Source organism: Harpia harpyja, chromosome 11 (genome assembly GCF_026419915.1).
Source record: "Harpia harpyja isolate bHarHar1 chromosome 11, bHarHar1 primary haplotype, whole genome shotgun sequence".
Lineage (NCBI taxonomy): Eukaryota > Metazoa > Chordata > Aves > Accipitriformes > Accipitridae > Harpia > Harpia harpyja.
The window spans coordinates 9,680,238-9,698,169 of record NC_068950.1 but is presented as its reverse complement, the minus strand read 5'-3'; the positions used below and the strand labels follow the sequence as shown (position 1 = coordinate 9,698,169).

General features: G+C 48.1%; 1 protein-coding gene across 1 annotated transcript in view; it reads left to right on the top strand.

The window, feature by feature from the left end:
• Nucleotides 1-17,556, top strand: part of XPR1 (xenotropic and polytropic retrovirus receptor 1) — a 119,008-nt gene extending 101,452 nt beyond the window's left edge. The window contains exons 12-15 of the mRNA XM_052802349.1: nt 8,294-8,460; nt 8,743-8,882; nt 9,695-9,916; nt 11,841-17,556. Coding sequence (XP_052658309.1) covers nt 8,294-8,460; nt 8,743-8,882; nt 9,695-9,916; nt 11,841-11,901 — 590 coding nt within the window. The 3' untranslated portion in view covers nt 11,902-17,556. The remainder of the gene's footprint in view (nt 1-8,293; nt 8,461-8,742; nt 8,883-9,694; nt 9,917-11,840) is intronic.
• The last annotated feature ends 376 nt before the right edge of the window (nt 17,557-17,932 follow it).

The window sequence follows — 17,932 nt, the reverse complement described above, 5'->3', positions numbered from 1 at the left end:
TCAGGCTTTGTAAGGTGGGATTGTTATATTTAGGTGTTCAGCTCTTATGAGAAACAGTGCAACTGGAGTTGTGTTGTACTACCCTAAAAGCGCAGGTCACTTCTTAAGCTTTATACATCATTTATGCTCCAACTTTATTCTTTGTAAAATGAGACACATCTTGGTTTTGCTACTGTCTGTCAATTTTCTCTTGCCTTGATACCTTTGCTCACATGGTGTCATCAGAAATATCTGGCTCACATAGAATATAGATTTGGCGTCTGTGGTTGAAGAACTGAGCTTCTTGGGTGCTTTGTACTCTTCCATCATTTTCTTGTTTTGTGGGATTTGCTGTTTCAGCATGAGCATTTGTGTGTTTACCTTGTTTTTTTCAGGAATGCGTTACTGAGCTTAAGCACAAGTACCGGGTTAAAATGGGCCATGTGGGATTTTATCCTTTAACTGAAAGGAAAGATGGTTTATGCAAGTTTTCATTGTCAGTTGGATTTACACACCTTATGCAATGAAATCCTTGTGGTCGGGGTAGTATCCAGCTATTTATTAACCTCTGAATTATTCCAAAGTTAATCCATGCGGCCTGGAAACTTGAGTAAGTGTCTCTTCTTCCATACCGCTCCCACACCCTTTCCAGGTACTCCAAATAAGGCTGCTGAACACTAGCTGTCATTGGCTTGGAAGTGCCGTGGAGAGCCTTAGGTTGGTCTAAGATAATGTAACTGCCACACACTTTCTCATTAAACAGCCCCCGAAGTTGACAGTAATTAAAAATACAGAAGTTAACTAAATAGGGCTGTCTGTAAAGAGGAGTGTTTCTGTCTGTTTTCTCATCATTGCTTCAGAAACAGACTTCTGATGAGGTGATGCGTAATTTGGTTTTTTTTAAAGCCAGCGTAAGAGAAAACTGTGAAACTCCTTGCTTCGCCGACGAAGAGAGACATGAACTGTCAAGGCAGGAGTCATCCTTCAATTAATGGGCTTTTGCAGGAAGGTGTTGGACCATCCCTTACTAATAGTGAGGTTCAACCAGGTCTGACCAGGTGAAGATGAATAGGAAATGTGCCGCTTTTTGAAAATACAGTGGAAGATTCCCAGATCTTGTAACTGCTGCCCACTCCTCATTAATCACAATGGCTTCAGCTGTTACCAGTGGTGATGCTGGCTGGTGCAGCCAACTTCACACTGGAACAGATCGCTGGTTCTCCCACAGTCTGTCCCACCGCAGCTCCCCTGGGGAGGGGTATGACTTCCAGGGGAAGGATGTTGATGCGCAGCAGGAAGGGGGGAGAGATGGTGGTAACATCAAACTGTTGCACTGGGAGCTGCAGGAGGACACCTGACTACACCTTAGCTCTGCTCTTCTCTGTCAGCTGAAGTACTGGATAGTGGGTTGTGTTGCTTAGCCCTTGTTGCTACCATGTTAGAAACTGCAGGGTGCAACCCCTGTGGAGTGAATTTGCTGGTAGGTGGAACAATAATTAACTGTGATCCTAAATGGTTACAGCAGCAGAGGAGAACCAGGTGATGTGAGAACTGGGACTAAAATAATTTTTACAGAAATCAGACATTGGTGCAACAGCTTATATAGTACCTCAACTGAGAAATGTCATTTCATTTCAAGGGTGTGAGGAGTGGGGCAAGGCAAAATAAGTGGAGATATAGAATTCAAGTACAAATCTTTCTTTAAAAAGAAAAAAACTTTAAAAAAATATTTCACAAAAGAATGAAGCAAATAGCATTTGTGAGATCCTGTTTCCTGTCTTATCCCTTGTGTATTGGTACAAGATCTCCCATCTCTCCCCTTCTTTCTCAGTGCTGGAAGAGCTGTCAGCACTGTGGCAAGCCAGATCATTTGATTTAGGTGTCACAAGAGCCTTATAGAGTACTTGGATTGACCTCTTGAAGTAAAACAAACTTTGTAATGGGATTAACTGGCTTCTTTCTTAATACTTGCTGTTTTCGCACGGCTTGCCTTAGCACAGCATACTGGCAACTCCATCCGGATGATTATTTGGAGCCAAAACATGCAACGTCTGTCACATTGCTGTAAGCTAGGATGAATTTTTGTCTGAAACCCTGTCATCCCGTGCCCAGGAGGCCTTCAGTAATGAGTTGTGTTCATTAGCCAGTCTTTCTGATCCTTTCCATCAGAGCAGCGGCAGTGTCATTAGCAAAGAATTGCAGGCATTGCTATGGGCAAACATTTCCATCCTGGCCTCTGACCTCCTCCCAGCTTTGACGTGGGTCTCTGCAGCACCCTGAGCGAGCCCGGTTTCTCCACGCCGGCTTGTTAGCTCCTCTAATTGCTTAGACACCCGTCCCAGTGATGGTGCTTCAGGGTGGAGCCGGGAAGGGTCAGGAGAACCCCAGCAGGGCTGAGGCAGGACCACCCTGGCCAGGGCGGAGGTGCCGGCAGGAGCTCGCTTGCTGGCAGCCTGCAGTAAGTGAGCGGGGAAGGCGAGATGAGACGGCAGCCTGTGCTTGGTGAGGAGCCTGGGAGGAGGGGGGCGTTAGGCAGAGTGATTTCAGGAACTGCCACCGCACCCCGAACATCAGCAGAAATGAGGCATAAAATCCCACAGGGAAATCTTCCCATGCTTTGTAGGTCTACAAATGTCAAGCGGGACATTCCCAGTGCCAGCAGCCGCGCCATGGGGGAGAGGCAATCTCAGCACCTTGCCGCTGCGTGATTCATGCGTTTGCTTCTCAAGATTGCAACCGAGAGGTAGATTTTAATAGCTGGGATTTGGAAAGTGGACTAATAGTACCGTTTGTATCACTTAATATACTTTTGTGTTAAAGGTGGCTGGAGAAGCGGGAGCACTAATGAATAAGATGTAAGTAAAAAGGGTGGCCTACTGATATCTCATTTCATGGGCGCTTCAGAGGGGGAAGCCTGACTTTTTTTTTTTTTATGGAACATTTTAAGAAAAGCAACTGACTACATCACAAGTGATTTTCCTGTCAAATGTATGCAGGTCTGCAGTTCTGTGGTGCTGCAAGAAATCTAGGAGATGTGATCATCCGACAATATTTTTTTTTATTTTGATTTTTTTTGTTCCTATTATATTTTGAAGGAATCTGCTTTTGGATCTCAAAGCATTGTAGAGGTAGCAGATGACATTGTGTCCCAATCCCTAAATTGTCCAACGAAGGCCCTGATTACCATGCTATTTATTTCTGATTGTGAATCCAGATATTTTTATTAGTGAGACTGTTGGAAAATGCTTAGATTGGAAACCCCATCCTTCTCAAGGTAGTAGTTAAACATCCCCCAAGAACACTTCTCAAATGCTAGAGAAGCCACCAGAAGAAGAATCAGATTAAATCTCAGTCATGACTGATACACTTCCTCCTGTTTGTAATTAAATCCCATTCTTCTGTTTGTGAGATACAAGCAATGAGATTGTTGCGATGTCTTGAAATTAGACACAGTCCTATGGTCTTACAAACCCAATGCAAACCTGCAGAATATTTTTAGTCAAAACACGATTTGGGGATTTCCCTGCTCTACGAATGTAGAATTTAACTAGAAGAAGAAACGAGGTGTTGCCTCCTGACAGTTCTTCACTGCGCTGTATCTTGCTGCTTTGCTTTAAATTGTGCCCAGAGGCTATAGCAGAGGTTTGCAGAATCTAATGGGAAGGTTGTTCATACGAAATGGTTGGTATTTGACAAAGCCCATCAGTGCACGATGGCGAGTCCTCTGTGTGCTTCTCTGGGTTATTTGCCTTTTTACTGCATTAAGTCCACTGTCATGTCATGGCTCTGCTATTGATCAGTATTAAATAGTGGTACGTGCTGGCTGGGCAGAAAGGCAATGCTGCTGCTATTCCCTCATTTAGATGTATAATTACTGAGGGAGCAGTAATACTGCACTTCACGCAGTAAGGTGTTAGAGAAATGCTTTGGTATGTCATTCTGATGGCAGTTCTGTATGTAGATAAGTCACTTCTGGCTGTCACCCCCCTCCCGTTGTGTGCTGAGATGGAGTTAATGGGCACACATCATCCCTAGGCTAACCGGGTGGCAGAAAGTGTATGCTCAGAACTCTAGTGTCTGTGCTTGGCTAGCACGCTGTAAATATATGTATTTTTGTTTTGGTTCTGCTTAAATCTGTGACTGGAAGGCTGGTCATCAAAGGAGACTGAATTTGGCATGCCTTGACCAAGAGGTTTTTAATTGATGCTGGAGGCAGAACTGCTCTGGCTGGGTCAGTTCTGTCTGATGTAGCAGGGCTTACCTGACTCCGTTTCCTGATAACCACATGCTTCTTACAGCTTTTATCACGGCTTTCACCATCAGCAGAAACCACAGCCAGCTGCAGTGGCTGACACACCAGGAGTGCTTATCGAGGGCCATTGTGCTCTTATCCAGATCTTCAATAATACATGGCATTGATTTTTGCTGTGTTGAATACTATATAGTGTTTACATTCCCCAGAATAATTCAGCAGGGTAAACAGATAGTATTCTTTGGAAGTAAAGTCAATAGTAACAGTGCTCAGGATAGTATTTGCTGTCTAGCTTTGATGGAAAGCAACCATTCCCTTGCCTGTGTTTAGAATGGGCTATAATTTCTGCAGAGTAGTACTCTCTCAGAATGCTAGTCAGATACTGTGTCCCCTAGGGCTGGTTTTGGGATCCAAGATACGGTCTATCAGCAATTTTTGCAGGCAGTAAATTCTGCTGCTGCAAGTGCCTTTTGGCTTTTTTCTGGGACTGTGGCCATTCACAGCTTCAGTTCAAAGGTGGAAGCCTTCCATTATTTATCTAGTTGACCTTCTGGAGCAATTTGTAGGTGTATTTGTGCAGAGTGTCTACTGGAATTGCCTTTTATAGGGTAAATTGAGGATGCTAATGGAAATTCTGTCATGAAGGCTGCAGACGGCTCCTGTGGTACGCTGCTTCCCATCAGCTTTGCAGCAAGTGGAGATGGCAGGGCACTGCAAATTTGAACAGCCTCTGATATAGCCAAACACCTCCAAGGTGCAGACATGGTAATGGGAACATGTATTGAAATCTGCCCATCGGCAGGGAGGGTAAAGCTGCAGCTGCAACTTTACATGCAGAGGTTTTGTGCTGGTGGTGTTTTGTCCTGCATGTGCCGTTTTGAATAACTGCAGCTTAGGAAGTTGCTACAGGGTGGTACCCTTTGGAGCATCGAGTAGAAAGGTTCTTCATGCACCTCTTGCTGGGTGGACTGGTGGTTGTGCTGCCAAGGGGTTGCTGCAGTCTATGGGATGTTTAAGGCTTGGGTTTTTTTCCCTCTTGGAGAGGTTGAGATCTACCAGGTGTCCAGAGTGCTTCTCTCATCCCGAGACTATCCCTCTCTAATGGTTTTTGGTGGTTTCTAGCACATCATTAAACAAAGAAAAAACACAGGATGAAACAGTTCCTGCTTAAATAGACCCTGACATCATCATACATATGCACAGCTATGTATTGCTCCTGAACAACTGGCAGGCCAGGGGTAGATGGAGCCTCTGGGCAGAATATGAATGCCTTGATTTTCTAGCCCCCTGAGCAGCAGTGAAGAGGGCCACTAGGACCAGCCAGTGGAGATTGAGATATAATTGCTTGCCTAGAGCAGTAACATATTTCTGTACGCCAGCTGAATACCAATGAGGACAGAAGGAAGGAAGGTATCAAACAGAATTGCAGGCAGGAGGAAAAGGAGGATGAGTGATTAAAGGGAGGGACTCAAAGGCCAAGGCTGAAGACAATAGGCTAGTTCTGATTAGAGCATTTTGCCAGGGAGTAATTTGGGTTTTAAATGAATTTTTTCAGGAGCTAAATGCGTTGCAGAGCCAGTTGGTGAGAAAGCAAGCAGGAGCACGGGGCAAGCAGTGTGACCCCAGGTGCCACTGAAAAGACTGTTGCAAAGATAGGGGCAGGGAAAGGGAGCTGAGACCAGGATAACATAACTAGAAGCAAGCACATCCTTTTGAGGTTGATGAGGTTAATGCCACAAGATTTCTTGCTTGGGCCTTTTTCCTCCTGGTACTCCTCTTTTCCATAATTGCACACAACCTTTAGGCAATTTAGGTTTAAGCAGCATGAACCTTTGAAATCACCTTCCTATGTAATTGCCAACTTAGGATACAGTTTTGTTAGCCCCTCATGTATTTTGAGGTGATAGTCAGGGGCCAGACTGTCCCTTCTGTGACCAGAGAACTCCGAAGGAGCGCCTAGTAATGCTGCTTCGCTGCTCTTGAGCCCTGCACCTGCTTATGCCAGGGATGTGGCCGAAGGCACAGCAATGGATGGTACTGTCTGCCCTGCCTTCTCCATGTCTGCTCCACGAAGATGTGGAGTAAGACTCAGTTTATTTGAATTCTCTCCTTAATGAAAAAAAGGCAACCCAGTGTGACCTAACCTTCAAGCCTAAGCCAGGATAGGAAGTGTGCAGCCTCACAGGGTAGTTTGGAGCATTTTAGATGCTTTGAAAGCACTTAACCCGTTAACTGCCTCTGAATTATCATGTAGGAGCTGGTAGTGGGAACTAAACATGGAGATCTAATCAGCTAAAAATAATGTTGGAAAGAACAGGCTTAGTGTCTCTGAGTCACTGAATATCAGCATCTGCCTTTTCTTCCTGAAATAACGTGGTGGAGGCTTTGGAGGAGCTGATGGGGGAGAATGAAATCTTGCAGTAAAGCCCTAATTGCTAAGCTCCAAAAACCTCTCCTGTGTCCTGTTCTGTGGCCAGCTGCACTTTAAAAATGGAAGGGAGAGGTGGTTTCAAAGCAACAGCATTAACGTACCTGGGCATCAGAGCCCGTATTCTGCAGGACTTCTGTGCTTGCTCCTGCGTGACGTCATGGCTCTCTGCAGCGGCGGTGGCGGCTGATGCGATGCTAGACATGTCCCTGGGTAAAGCTGAGCCTCGGGAGGTTGTGGGTTACTGCTCAAAGGCTTCCGACCTTGCACAAAAGCGGGGAAGCTAGTCAAACCTGAAAGCTGCAGCAGATCCTGTGTCCTTTGCCTCCGCTGATCTGAAGCTTCAGTGCAGATAGGCTTTGCTGCATAAATGGCTTTAATAGGTTTGCTTTAGGGGATGTGTTTTGAAAGGAGAATGAGCGTGTGTATTTGACCTATATCCTGCACATCATGTCCAGGAAGCCTGAAAGGCATAATGGGAGGAATGTACTCTTACACGATGCCTCTCATTTTCATCTCCATTAATTTTATTGGGTTGCTGCATTACATTTATATCGTAATTGTTAGAAACAAAAAGGGAAGGAGAGGGCAAATTGCCCTGTTGCTCCCTCTGTGATCAGCTTCAGGGATTCTATTGGTTTAAAGCCACATATATGGAAAACAGTGCTGTCGCTTACTGTGGCATAGGGTTTGGACCAAAAACATTATGGCTTTTTTGTACTAGAAGTGTTATTGGCTTTGTTAGAAAGAATCAGTGAATGAGCAATTGCAGTGGCTGCACAGAAAGGAGGAAAGACTCCTGATAGCAGTGAGATGCAAAGTGTCTCAGCCTTGCAAAGCATTATAACGGGTTTTATTTTTATGAACTTTATGAGCCAGATTTGCTAATTAAAAGCAAACAGAATTATCAAACCTGTTTGTTTTTACCCAGCCAACTGATGTAGGGAAATTTAGCTGAATTGAGAGCAGAGTAACCTTTTCAGGGGGAATGGGAAACAACTTAGTTGCAAAAACATATCCACAGGTGAGCAGACCTTGGGTCCACAGTCCCGTGTTTCACAAAGAGGAGCTCTATATGGGCATTTAAAACTCTATACAGAGCCTTCGTCAGGATTTATACATACATGTTAATGTATTGCCGCCTTTTTGCTTATTTTCCCCTGCCACCACAGCCTCTGAAATGGCTGGTGGAAATTCCTGTACTGCCCATCCTCTTTCAGGCTTTTAATGCACTAATTCACAGTTGTTTATACAAACTAAAATATTTTCTTACAAAACCCTCCTAACTGAGCACTGCCTCATTGCTTTTTCCTTTGTACAAGCCTGTGTCCTTTGTGAAATATGGCCCTCAGCTTCCACCTGCTGTTCAGAGTCAGAATGGCACGTCTGCCACAAGTGTTAAGAAAATAGTATTAGGGCAAATTTCAGTCCTAAGTGCAAAATGTTGGACGAGATGAAAGTGGAATTTAAATGACAATATAAAGTTGGTCCTGGTAAGGCGCTCAGTTTGGTTCAGATTAGCTAGCCTGATTTTCCCAGAACTTGAATAAAAGGGGTGTTACTTCTACTGATCAAATCAACTAATTTGTAGCTGTTTAAGTTGTACAGAAGTGTGCTGTTCTTCTCTTTTCCAGCTAAAAACCACAGTGACACCCAAGTGTTCTTCTACCTGTGGATTATCTTCTATTTCATCAGCTCTTGCTATACCCTAATTTGGGACCTGAAGATGGACTGGGGTCTCTTTGACAAAAATGCTGGTGAAAATACCTTTCTTCGAGAAGGAATTGTCTACCCACAGAAAGTGCGTATAGAGCCTGCTTCTTGCATTAGGGAAGGCTTTAAATATTTTAATGAAACTTGCTGAGTTTAGAGCATGTTGCAGTTGGCCACTGATGCTTCTGAATGCTATGGGCTGGGATTTTCTAGCAGTAGAGTTCATTTGTTTCGAAGAGATCGTTCCATATTATTCACTTTTTTAGTGGTTGAGCAGCAAATTCTGTATTTTCCTGAAGGCCTGAAGAGGTCTGTCTTCTGTGCAGAACATGTACGATGAGCTGTCCTGTTTGTCTGTCTTGTTCTTCAGGCATACTACTATTGTGCCATTGTAGAAGATGTGATCCTGCGTTTTGCGTGGACCATCCAGATCTCCCTCACTTCCATGCAAATCTTTCCGTATGCTGGGGACATAATTTCTACTGTATTTGCCCCACTTGAGGTATTCCGGTAAGGCTGCTTGACTGAACAATTCATTTCTCTTTTACATTTCTATTACTTGTATAACATCAGCATGATGGGAAATACCTTGCTCCTTGGACATGGAAGATACTGGTCCTTGAAATGGAAGACTACGTCTAACGGGACCATTTAGTCCAAACAGGGTGCTGAGTGAAGAAAGCCGTAGAGGCCTCTGCAGCAATGTGGGGCTGGGTCCTTCATGCTGCATTTGCAATTTCCTCTGAACCTAGGCCTAATCTTGAGGGGTTTGTTACTACTAAATTTCTCCTTAAAATTACCTTCTTGCAATTTCCAGATGAAATTTCACTTGATTCTCAGGTTTACAATTATTCTCAAATCTCTGCTGCTTTTCCGAACACTAATTTGGATTCTGCATCATTGGTTTGGATCCTGCAAGGTGTCCTGGCTCTTTATACACTTGTACTAGTTGGAGACCCACCCCCACAGCTTCTTGGGATGAGTAAAAGCCCTTGAAGCTGAACCTCACTCATGTACATGGTGGAGGTTGCCTTTTGCTTGCAACGCCTGCTGCCTTCATGCTGTCCAGACTAGGGCTGTCATCCTTAGGACAATGAATGAGCCTGACAGATCTGTTCTTCTCCAGAGTTGGGAAGATGTTGTAGCAGGTGCTGCTGTTAGTCGTTTGCTGTTTCTTCATACTCCCAGTGTGTTCCCAGAGGCACTTTGATCAGTGAGAAGAGTCAGTGGTATCCAGGTGCATGTACCAGTGCTTCACCAAACATGGGCAATGCCGGTGAAAGTGGAACCGAATTGGTAATTTTCACTTTTTCTCCGCCCAGGCGGTTTGTGTGGAACTTCTTCCGTCTGGAGAATGAGCACCTGAACAACTGTGGTGAGTTCCGTGCTGTGAGGGACATTTCTGTGGCACCGCTCAACGCCGATGACCTGACGCTCTTGGATCAGATGATGGACCAGGAAGATGGTGTACGAAATCGCCGCAAGAACAAACAGTGGAAGCGCAGCCAGAGCGTGTCCTTGCGCAGACCTCGTCTTGCTTCACAGTATGTTTTGCCTCTCCTCTAGCGCAACAAGGCAAATCATGTGTTATAGCTGTTGTTAATGCTTGGTGGCCATTCATGCGAAGATCTCAGCCAAAATAGTCACTCAAAGGGGGGATGGGTCCAATTAGTAAATTAATATTTCTCTGCTGGAGGGTTGATCCATGCTTTACATCATCTTGGGGTTCCGGTAAACCACTGGAAAAGGGAGTCCCCTTACAAAACTCCCCTCCCACAAAAAATAGCCTGTAGCAGCTGCCAGAGGTTATAAATCCAAACCTGGAAGAGAGGTTCTCTTCAATCGGCCATTTCCAGGTTTCAGACCCTGCCAAGACTTCAGTTATCCTTTGATTAAGATTTCACATGTGCCATTTCAGATCCCATCCTTTCCCAAATCTAAACCCGTGCAATTTTTCTTTCCACCCCTCCTTACTCCCTAAACATTTCCGCACCTCGCACCCCAGCCTCTGAACCTGTTGACTGTGTATCTTCACTGCAGTGCCTGTGCTTCAAGCATCACAGGGTGCTCCGGTGTCCAGGCATCGCTTCTGCCCCAGCAGCACAGCTGCAGAGCCCTGCCCTTCGGCCAGGGGACAAGCCTGGGCTCTCCGGGGATGCTGAAGCACAGTGTGTCTGGAGTGTTGTGCAATCCCTGCAGCACATCCCCCTGTTGCATCACTGCATGGGTGGGGTGGATGGGAGGAAAAGGAAGCAGCGGCTGTCACGCAAAGGGCGTGCTCTGGCCTGAGCCACAGCCCTTGGGCCATGCTTGTCTCATACCCACATTGGTTCAGAGTACACGGATGTGACCAATACTAACGGTCTTCGTGTGGTCGCTGGAGACTGAAAAACTTTATGCAGAGGGGATGTGGGCCAAAGCCCGGTCAAATTCCCTACCAACTGTGTCCGTTTACTCCTTGGACATGCAGCTACCTGAGACGCGTCAAGAGTATTTCAAAAGAAGCTGCTGTACCTTTGTGCAGCCCAGTGACAGATGGAGCAGGAACACTCCTTTGGGTTTGCGGCCTCTGCTGCAATGGTTTTATGGAGTTTTGTGCGGAGGGCTGGAGCGATGCACCGCACCCAGCAGTGCCGCAGGGTCCCCGGCCGTTGGTCGGCGCAGCGCGGCAGAGGGCATTGTCCCTGCGCCCAGGGTGGCCGGTGCGGTGTGGCCTGGCCAGTGCCGTGGGAGGAGGATGCTGAGGGACAGCTGGGGCAGATGTGTAAGGCTCTGCTATTCCCAGGGAGAGTGTGAAACAGTTCCAGTAGCCTGCTTATTCCCTCTCTGTGTAAGATAGACTTCCCCCCCCTTCCCCCCCCTTCCCCCCCCTTCCCCCCCCTTCCCCCCCCTTCCCCCCCCTTCCCCCCCCTTCCCCCCCCTTCCCCCCCCTTCCCCCCCCTTCCCCCCCCTTCCCCCCCCTTCCCCCCCTTCCCCCCCTTCCCCCCCTTCCCCCCCTTCCCCCCCTTCCCCCCTTCCCCCCTTCCCCCCCTTCCCCCCCTTCCCCCCCTTCCCCCCCCTCCCCCCCCTTCCCCCCCCTTCCCCCCCTTCCCCCCCTTTCCCCCCCTTTCCCCCCCTTTCCCCCCCTTTCCCCCCCTTCCCCCCCTTCCCCCCCTTCCCCCCCTTCCCCCCCTTCCCCCCCCTTCCCCCCCCTTTCCCCCCTTCCCCCCTTCCCCCCTTCCCTTCCCCCCCTTCCTTCCCCCCCTTTTTCTCCCACCCCCCCCCTTTTTCTTCCCCCCTTCCCCCCTTCCCCCCTTCCCTTCCCCCCCCTTCCCCCCTTCCCTTCCCCCCCTTCCTTCCCCCCCTTTTTCTCCCACCCCCCCCCTCCCTTTTTCTTCCCCCCAAGTGCACTGTGGTTTTACTGTCTGCGTGTAGTAATGGGAATTTCTTCTCCCTAGTGAGTGTTTCCTGTGTTTGTTTTTTTTCCAGGTCCAAGGCTTGTGACACTAAGGTATTGATAGAGGACCTAGCGAATGAAGCGAACACATGAGATGGCCATGGTCTCTTATTCCACATCCTTTGTTTTCTCGTTCTGTTCCCCTCTTCCCCAAGTAACCCGATCTCTGGTACAGTTCCAACTGAAACAGGAGAAAACACTGAACATGTTTTCTGAGCTCTTCCAGACCAGATCCTATGGACTCCAACAAGCTCACTGTGTTTCGTTTCTTTTCTTCTGGGTTAATTTTAATGTTCTATTTTAAAAAAAAAATAAAATATTTTACTTTGTTTTGCCAATAAAGAGGACAGTTCAGGAAAGAAGGATTGTTTACAGTCTCAACAAGGACATACAAACCTATCTGGATAACGAAGCATCATAGGGACTCCCTCATGGGACAGTGCTGAGAGCACACTTGGTTTCTGCTTGGCCCGGTTTTGACTGGTTGAAACCGGACTTAAGTTTTTAAATCTGATTTTTTTGGTTTTGGTTTTTTTTTTTCTTCATATCCAGCGCTGAGGCACTGGCTGCACTTGCAGGGAAAGTGCACTTAGAGCAGTATCTTCATTCATGAAGCTACTTTTTAATTTGATGTAACTTTTCTTATAATTTTTTGGAAATATGATGTATCTGTTGCATATAGTTTTCACATTATTTATGAAACTTAACAACCATATAAGAGTGATTTTGAGTCCTGTGCAATGAAGGTTGTAACAGTAAAACAAAGCTGGGAATGTAGATCTAGATCTCCAGGGTTGTGGGGTTATTCCCTGCAAATACCCCTCTCGTGAGACAACTTGCACCTGTGTTTACCTTTTCTGTCTTTCTTTCTTTGCAATTTTATTTTAAACCAAAGTTTCTCTTTCTGATTTTTTTTTTTTTTTTTTTTTTTTTTAGTTGCTGCTACTGCTTCTGGGCATGTCTCTTGTGCCGGTTCAATGCCAACTTTCCATGCAGCTGTGTGAAAGTAGCGCAGATGATCCTAAGGCCCTTTTGAAAGGACAGTTGGGTCCTACCAACAGTGCAAAGAGCTAGGCGAACAAAGGCTTCAGAACTTCATTCTCCAGATCAAAAAGTATTTTTCAAAGCCTTAATAGTCCTTAGATGGCAGGAGGGCATCCCATACCGAGCAGGGAGCTTTTCCGGTGTTCTCCTGCAGCCCAGCACAGCAGAAGTGGGACAAGGCAAGGAGGTGATGGTTCCCAGTGCCGGGGAATTTAGCAGGCTGGGGTTCAGGAGTGATGGTGTGTTAGACAGCTGTCGGGGAGTGTGGAAAGGACTCTGTTGTGCCCAACTGATGGGGAAGGTGAAATTGAAAGCGGCTCTCCTCATGGCTTCTGGTTTGGCAAAAAGCCTCTGTCGAGCGCTATCCCGGTATGGTGCCCTGTGGCTCAGCTGTTACTTGTGCCCCTTGCTTCGTCTCGCTAACCCAGTTTGGGAAGTGCGATACTATTAAGCAGACTGGGGTAAAGGGCAGCCGTATTGCCGCGCCAATTATGACAGAAGAGCGACGTGAACTCGATGGTCTCGTTGGGTTGGGTTGGCATGGCTGAGGTCGCCGGGACTGCCGCCTTCCCCTCTGCCTGGCTCGTGGGCATCTGTGGTGTACAGCTAGGCCTGCAAGGGAAGGATGAAACTCTTGAAGTAGGATCCTCACACTGATGTCTGTCCCGTGACTTGCCTCTAGTTTGGGCAATGGAATTGCAGGAATCTCTGCTCAGTTGCTGTTTGGTGGTTATGTTTTTTTAATTAGCTAATAGCATGGTTTCTCACACGACCGGTACGTTGCATTTTCTCAGTTTGCCTGCTGTGCCTCTTGCCCAGAGGAACTGAAGAAGGAAACTTAGTTCTCTTCATTTAATTGGAAATAGATTAAAATTCAGTGGTGATGAACCTGTGCCCCATGCCAGGATAAGGGCAACACTGCAAACCTGTAACTACCTGCACTTCTGTGATGTCCTCTCAGCTTACAAAGAAACTCTGCTGGACCTGCCAGGAGATGCCTCTGCTCTGTCAGCGGTGTGGGTGGTAGCGTAGGCGGTGTGTCTGTTGTGGTGCTCCTCCTCGCATCTCCTACAGTGTCGGTCTGCTCTGGCAGGAGGGCAGCTGGACTAGCCGGGGTTGTACTGTTCGTCATTTTGGTGCTCAGGAGCCTGTTTTCCCATATTTAACTCCCTTAGGTCTGTTGTTCGTACTTAAACGGAGGGTTCTTGTTCATATGGAAGTGGAGTCGGAGATATAAAGCCCCTTCAAATATTTCAGTTTCCTAATTTGCATTGCAGCAGTTGTTGCTGTGTCCAAACCTTGCGTGGGTATTTCCAGCGAGAGTGGTGGGAGATGAGTGAAGCCGGACCTACCTAGGGGTGTTTTAGAGTAGGGCAGCCATACCGGGGGGCAATCCAAAATAAACCAGTGGTGTTACTTAAGCAAGTGGTTCTTTATAAAAAGAAACCGAGTTTTACTGGTAAATCTTCCTTTCAGAGGGAAGGGAAAATACAGAGAGACATCTTGAAGTCATGCCAATCCCCTGGGAGCACTCTGCCTTCTTCAGACAGGCTGGGGAGAGCGGGGCATGGCCGGGTGGCCTGTGTCTTGCCTGCCTGCCTGCTGCGGCACTGTCCAACCGTCTGCTTCCCAACCTGGCGGGGAGGGTCAGGTTGCAAGTAATTAAATTCTTATTCTGTAGTTTACCCAAATCCTTATGGGAAGCAAGAATTCAATGTGTCTGTTTGCTCCTGGCTCTACTCTTTCCCTTCCCTTTTTCTCTGTCTTTGCTGGCAGGAGAAATAAGAAGAAAAGGGGAGGTGGCATGCTACAGCTAGCAAACATTATCTCCTAAAATAAAACATCGTCCCTTCTGGCAGCAAAGATGCTCTCTCGGGAGGAAAGTAGCCCGAATTCCCGGAGGCATGGCTTTTAAAGTCTCCCAGCGCTGTGTCTGCCTGTTCCCTCCCTCCCAGAGATTTCTAAGAAATCAGGCATGCAGATTCCTCCCGAGAGCGAGCGCTAAAGCCAGGATGGCTCTGCGTCTATGAGAACATCTGGCCAATAAAGGGAGACCTAACGAAGCAGAGCAGATGGTGAGAGAAAATAGCCCCGTCGCTCCTTGTGAGCAGCCTGTGCAATGGGAGCGAGGAGAGTGGGGACAGTCCCAGGGTGGCTTTGTTTTCGTGAGCGGGCTTTGGGAATGGGTGCTTGGAAGCATTCCTGGAGGGAGAAGAGCAGGGTGACGATCCATCCAGAAGTATGGAGAGCAGACTTAAAAGGAGCTGGGGTGTTTTAATCCAGCACTTTAGTTGTTGTGATATAGCTGGATGGAAAGCAGAAGCTGAGACAGGTCTGTGCTGTGGCTGCTGCAAAGCAGTGCTGGCTTTCGGGTGTTGAGCTCTCCCTCTCCTTGCGATTCGGTGCAGAGGTTGTCAGAGGCTGTGGTTGTGTGCAGCTCCAAGGATGGTGTGGAAGCTGCTTTTGACTGGCTGAAACCCTTGCAGATGGTCCCGTCTATGGGGATGAGATGCCACAGCGTGGCCAGTGACTTTTGGAGATTCCCTTTGAACTCACTTCTCCATGCTGATTCCCTGCTTCTTTCCATCCTTCCCGGTCTTCCAGGAGTTTTCAGGTTGCAGGGATTTAGGATTTGCAGCATCCAGAGTCTATTTGCTAGCTGGCGTTCCCTGCATGGCTTTGGGACCACGTCACCAGGAACACCAGGTCCCCCTGTGTGGGGAAGGCAATGCCGTGTGCTGTGGGTGGGTGCTCCCGAAGGGGCAGCGGGGCAGGTTTGGGCTTTACGGGCTTGGCAAGCAGGAGCAGGAGCTGCTCCGTCAACGGGAACCGATGCTGTCCCACCACATTTTAAAAGAAATGCATTTGCAGCGCTCGTGGCTGCGGCCTGTGTGTATCAAATAAGCTCCTACCTCTCAAATCCAGGCGGGTTCCCAGAGTCGGCCCTTGCTTGTCCTGCGCCTTTCCCTGCCCCACTCCCGGCCCTCCTTGTTCTGTCGGTGTCTTTGCCGTTTGTCTGAAGCCAGTGGTACGCAGGGTGCGGGGCGATGACTGGCAGCAGCCTTCAGCATGAAAATCTTGTGGGGGGAAATAGTCTCTTGTGGAGCAGAGTTGTATCCTGCTGCTTTTACTTCCCTAGTAACTCCTTGTGCTGCTTGTTCTGCCTCCTCGCCGGTGCTCAGCCACTGCAGCCGTGTGAGAGGAGGGGAGGGAAAGCATGCTCCTGGTGCAGGAGATAACAATCCCTGGGGATTTTACTGCGGGTCTTCCAAGGAGCAGGGGAGACTGTGTGAAGCCTTCGAGCTTTGCCTGCGTTTTGAACAGCCAAGGGAATTTAGTCTTATCCTGCAAGGATGCTGCTGCGTACTGCTCGCTGTGACTCTGGCCTGTGCCCCAGACTTTTAGGGGGTTTGTGGCCCCGACATCAGGCCGTCACCCTGGGACGTGCCCTGGGACTGGGCATGGCTTGGCTCCCATTGGGAACACAAAAGCCACTTTCCTCACACACTGCCTCCCGGCCCCATGTCCTCCCTCCTCTCATCCACCGTTCTGCTTTGCACTCGCAGAGGCAAGATGATCTTCTGCCTTAAGCATTTTTTTTTTTTTAATTTACATTTTTATTCCAGAAGGCGATCAGATTGTTTTGTCTCCTTGGAAAAGAGGGGCTGGGGCTCCTGGGGAAAGAGCGGAAAATCCCTACGGTAACTGCAGCAGTCACGATTGGGCTCAGTGGCTGTCACCTCATCAAACCTTGCCTCCTTTACATGATGCCATCCCAAATCCCGCACCTTGGGACGAGCTGTCAACCCGCCACCACTGTGGGGTTAGCTGGTGTGTTGGCATCCCTCGGGGGCTTCAGTCCTTCTTGCAGCATCCTGGCTGCAAGAGAAAGGCAGGTTTTGCAGGGGGAGGAGAGGAAAGGGACGGTAATCTTGGGTGTACCCAGATGCTGATGCCCCAGCCCTGTTCCCGGTGGGAGTCGGAGGCAGCTCTGGCCCCGGCGCAGCCGTGCCACGGTGGGCAAGACGCACCGACCCTGCCTGGGAAGATGCCCTGTGGCCTGACAGTCCCCGAAGCTCTAGAAACCAAATTGCAAACTCTTTGCTTCAGAGGAGAAATTGGGCAGCCTGGTAGAACTTGTGATGACCTCTCCATCCCGTAGGTCCTCCTGGTGAAGGATCGGTGTTTGGAAGGGGCCCGGGGTGGAAATGCCAAAGTTTCCCCCTCGGTCCTGCTGCCGCCTTCCTCTCCCCCTCCCCACTGTGTTGGTCTAAATGATCTTTCTATGAAGCCCTGTAGATGTCAAAAGTAATTATGGAGTGTGATTAGTCCTCTGTGGGTGCTTTCTTTCTTTCCTCCTCCTTTCTCTTTTGCTATCCCCTTCTCCACTCTTCTTTTTTGGCTAAGTGGAAAAGGTGAGGACAAAGAATTGCCGCTTGCTTGGACTCATGATGTATCTGTGACTGCGCTATTAGCTGTCTCCTTTTTCCTCCCCAAATGGATATAATTTTTGAAGTGTGGAATACCCTTCTTGATAAGTAGGTTTTAAAAAAAAAAAAAATAATGCACAATGTGATACTGTTTCATAGTTTCTAGGTGGTTGTATAAAGCAAAGTTACTGTGATCGTGTTTTTCAAAGGAAAAAGTGATTGGTTACGAAATCTGTCCTTTTTTCATTATTACAAGCTCTTTGTTTTCCAATGATCTGATGGCTCTTTTGTCCCCAGTCTGTGTGTCTTTCTTCCCACGTCCCACCCTTGGTGCTGCATCCACCCATGAAGCGTGTGCTTCCACTGGTCTGTGAAGATGCTGCTCTTGCACCCTTGGGAGCTGTGGGCTCACTGGTGGCCGGAGGTGGGGGACATCTGTGTCCTGGGAGGAGGTGGAGGTGTTTGGAGGAGGGAGATGTCTGAGAAGGGGTTGGAGGTGGGCAGGAGGGGTCCATGGGAAGGTGCCCAGGGCTCAAACCCAACACACCAGGGGCTGATGCTGGAGGAAACCTCCTGCCCAGACCGTGCCGTACCGGCTCAAGGCTCTTGGTCCTTCTGGGGCCCTTTGGTTGCCTCTCTCCAGCTTGTCT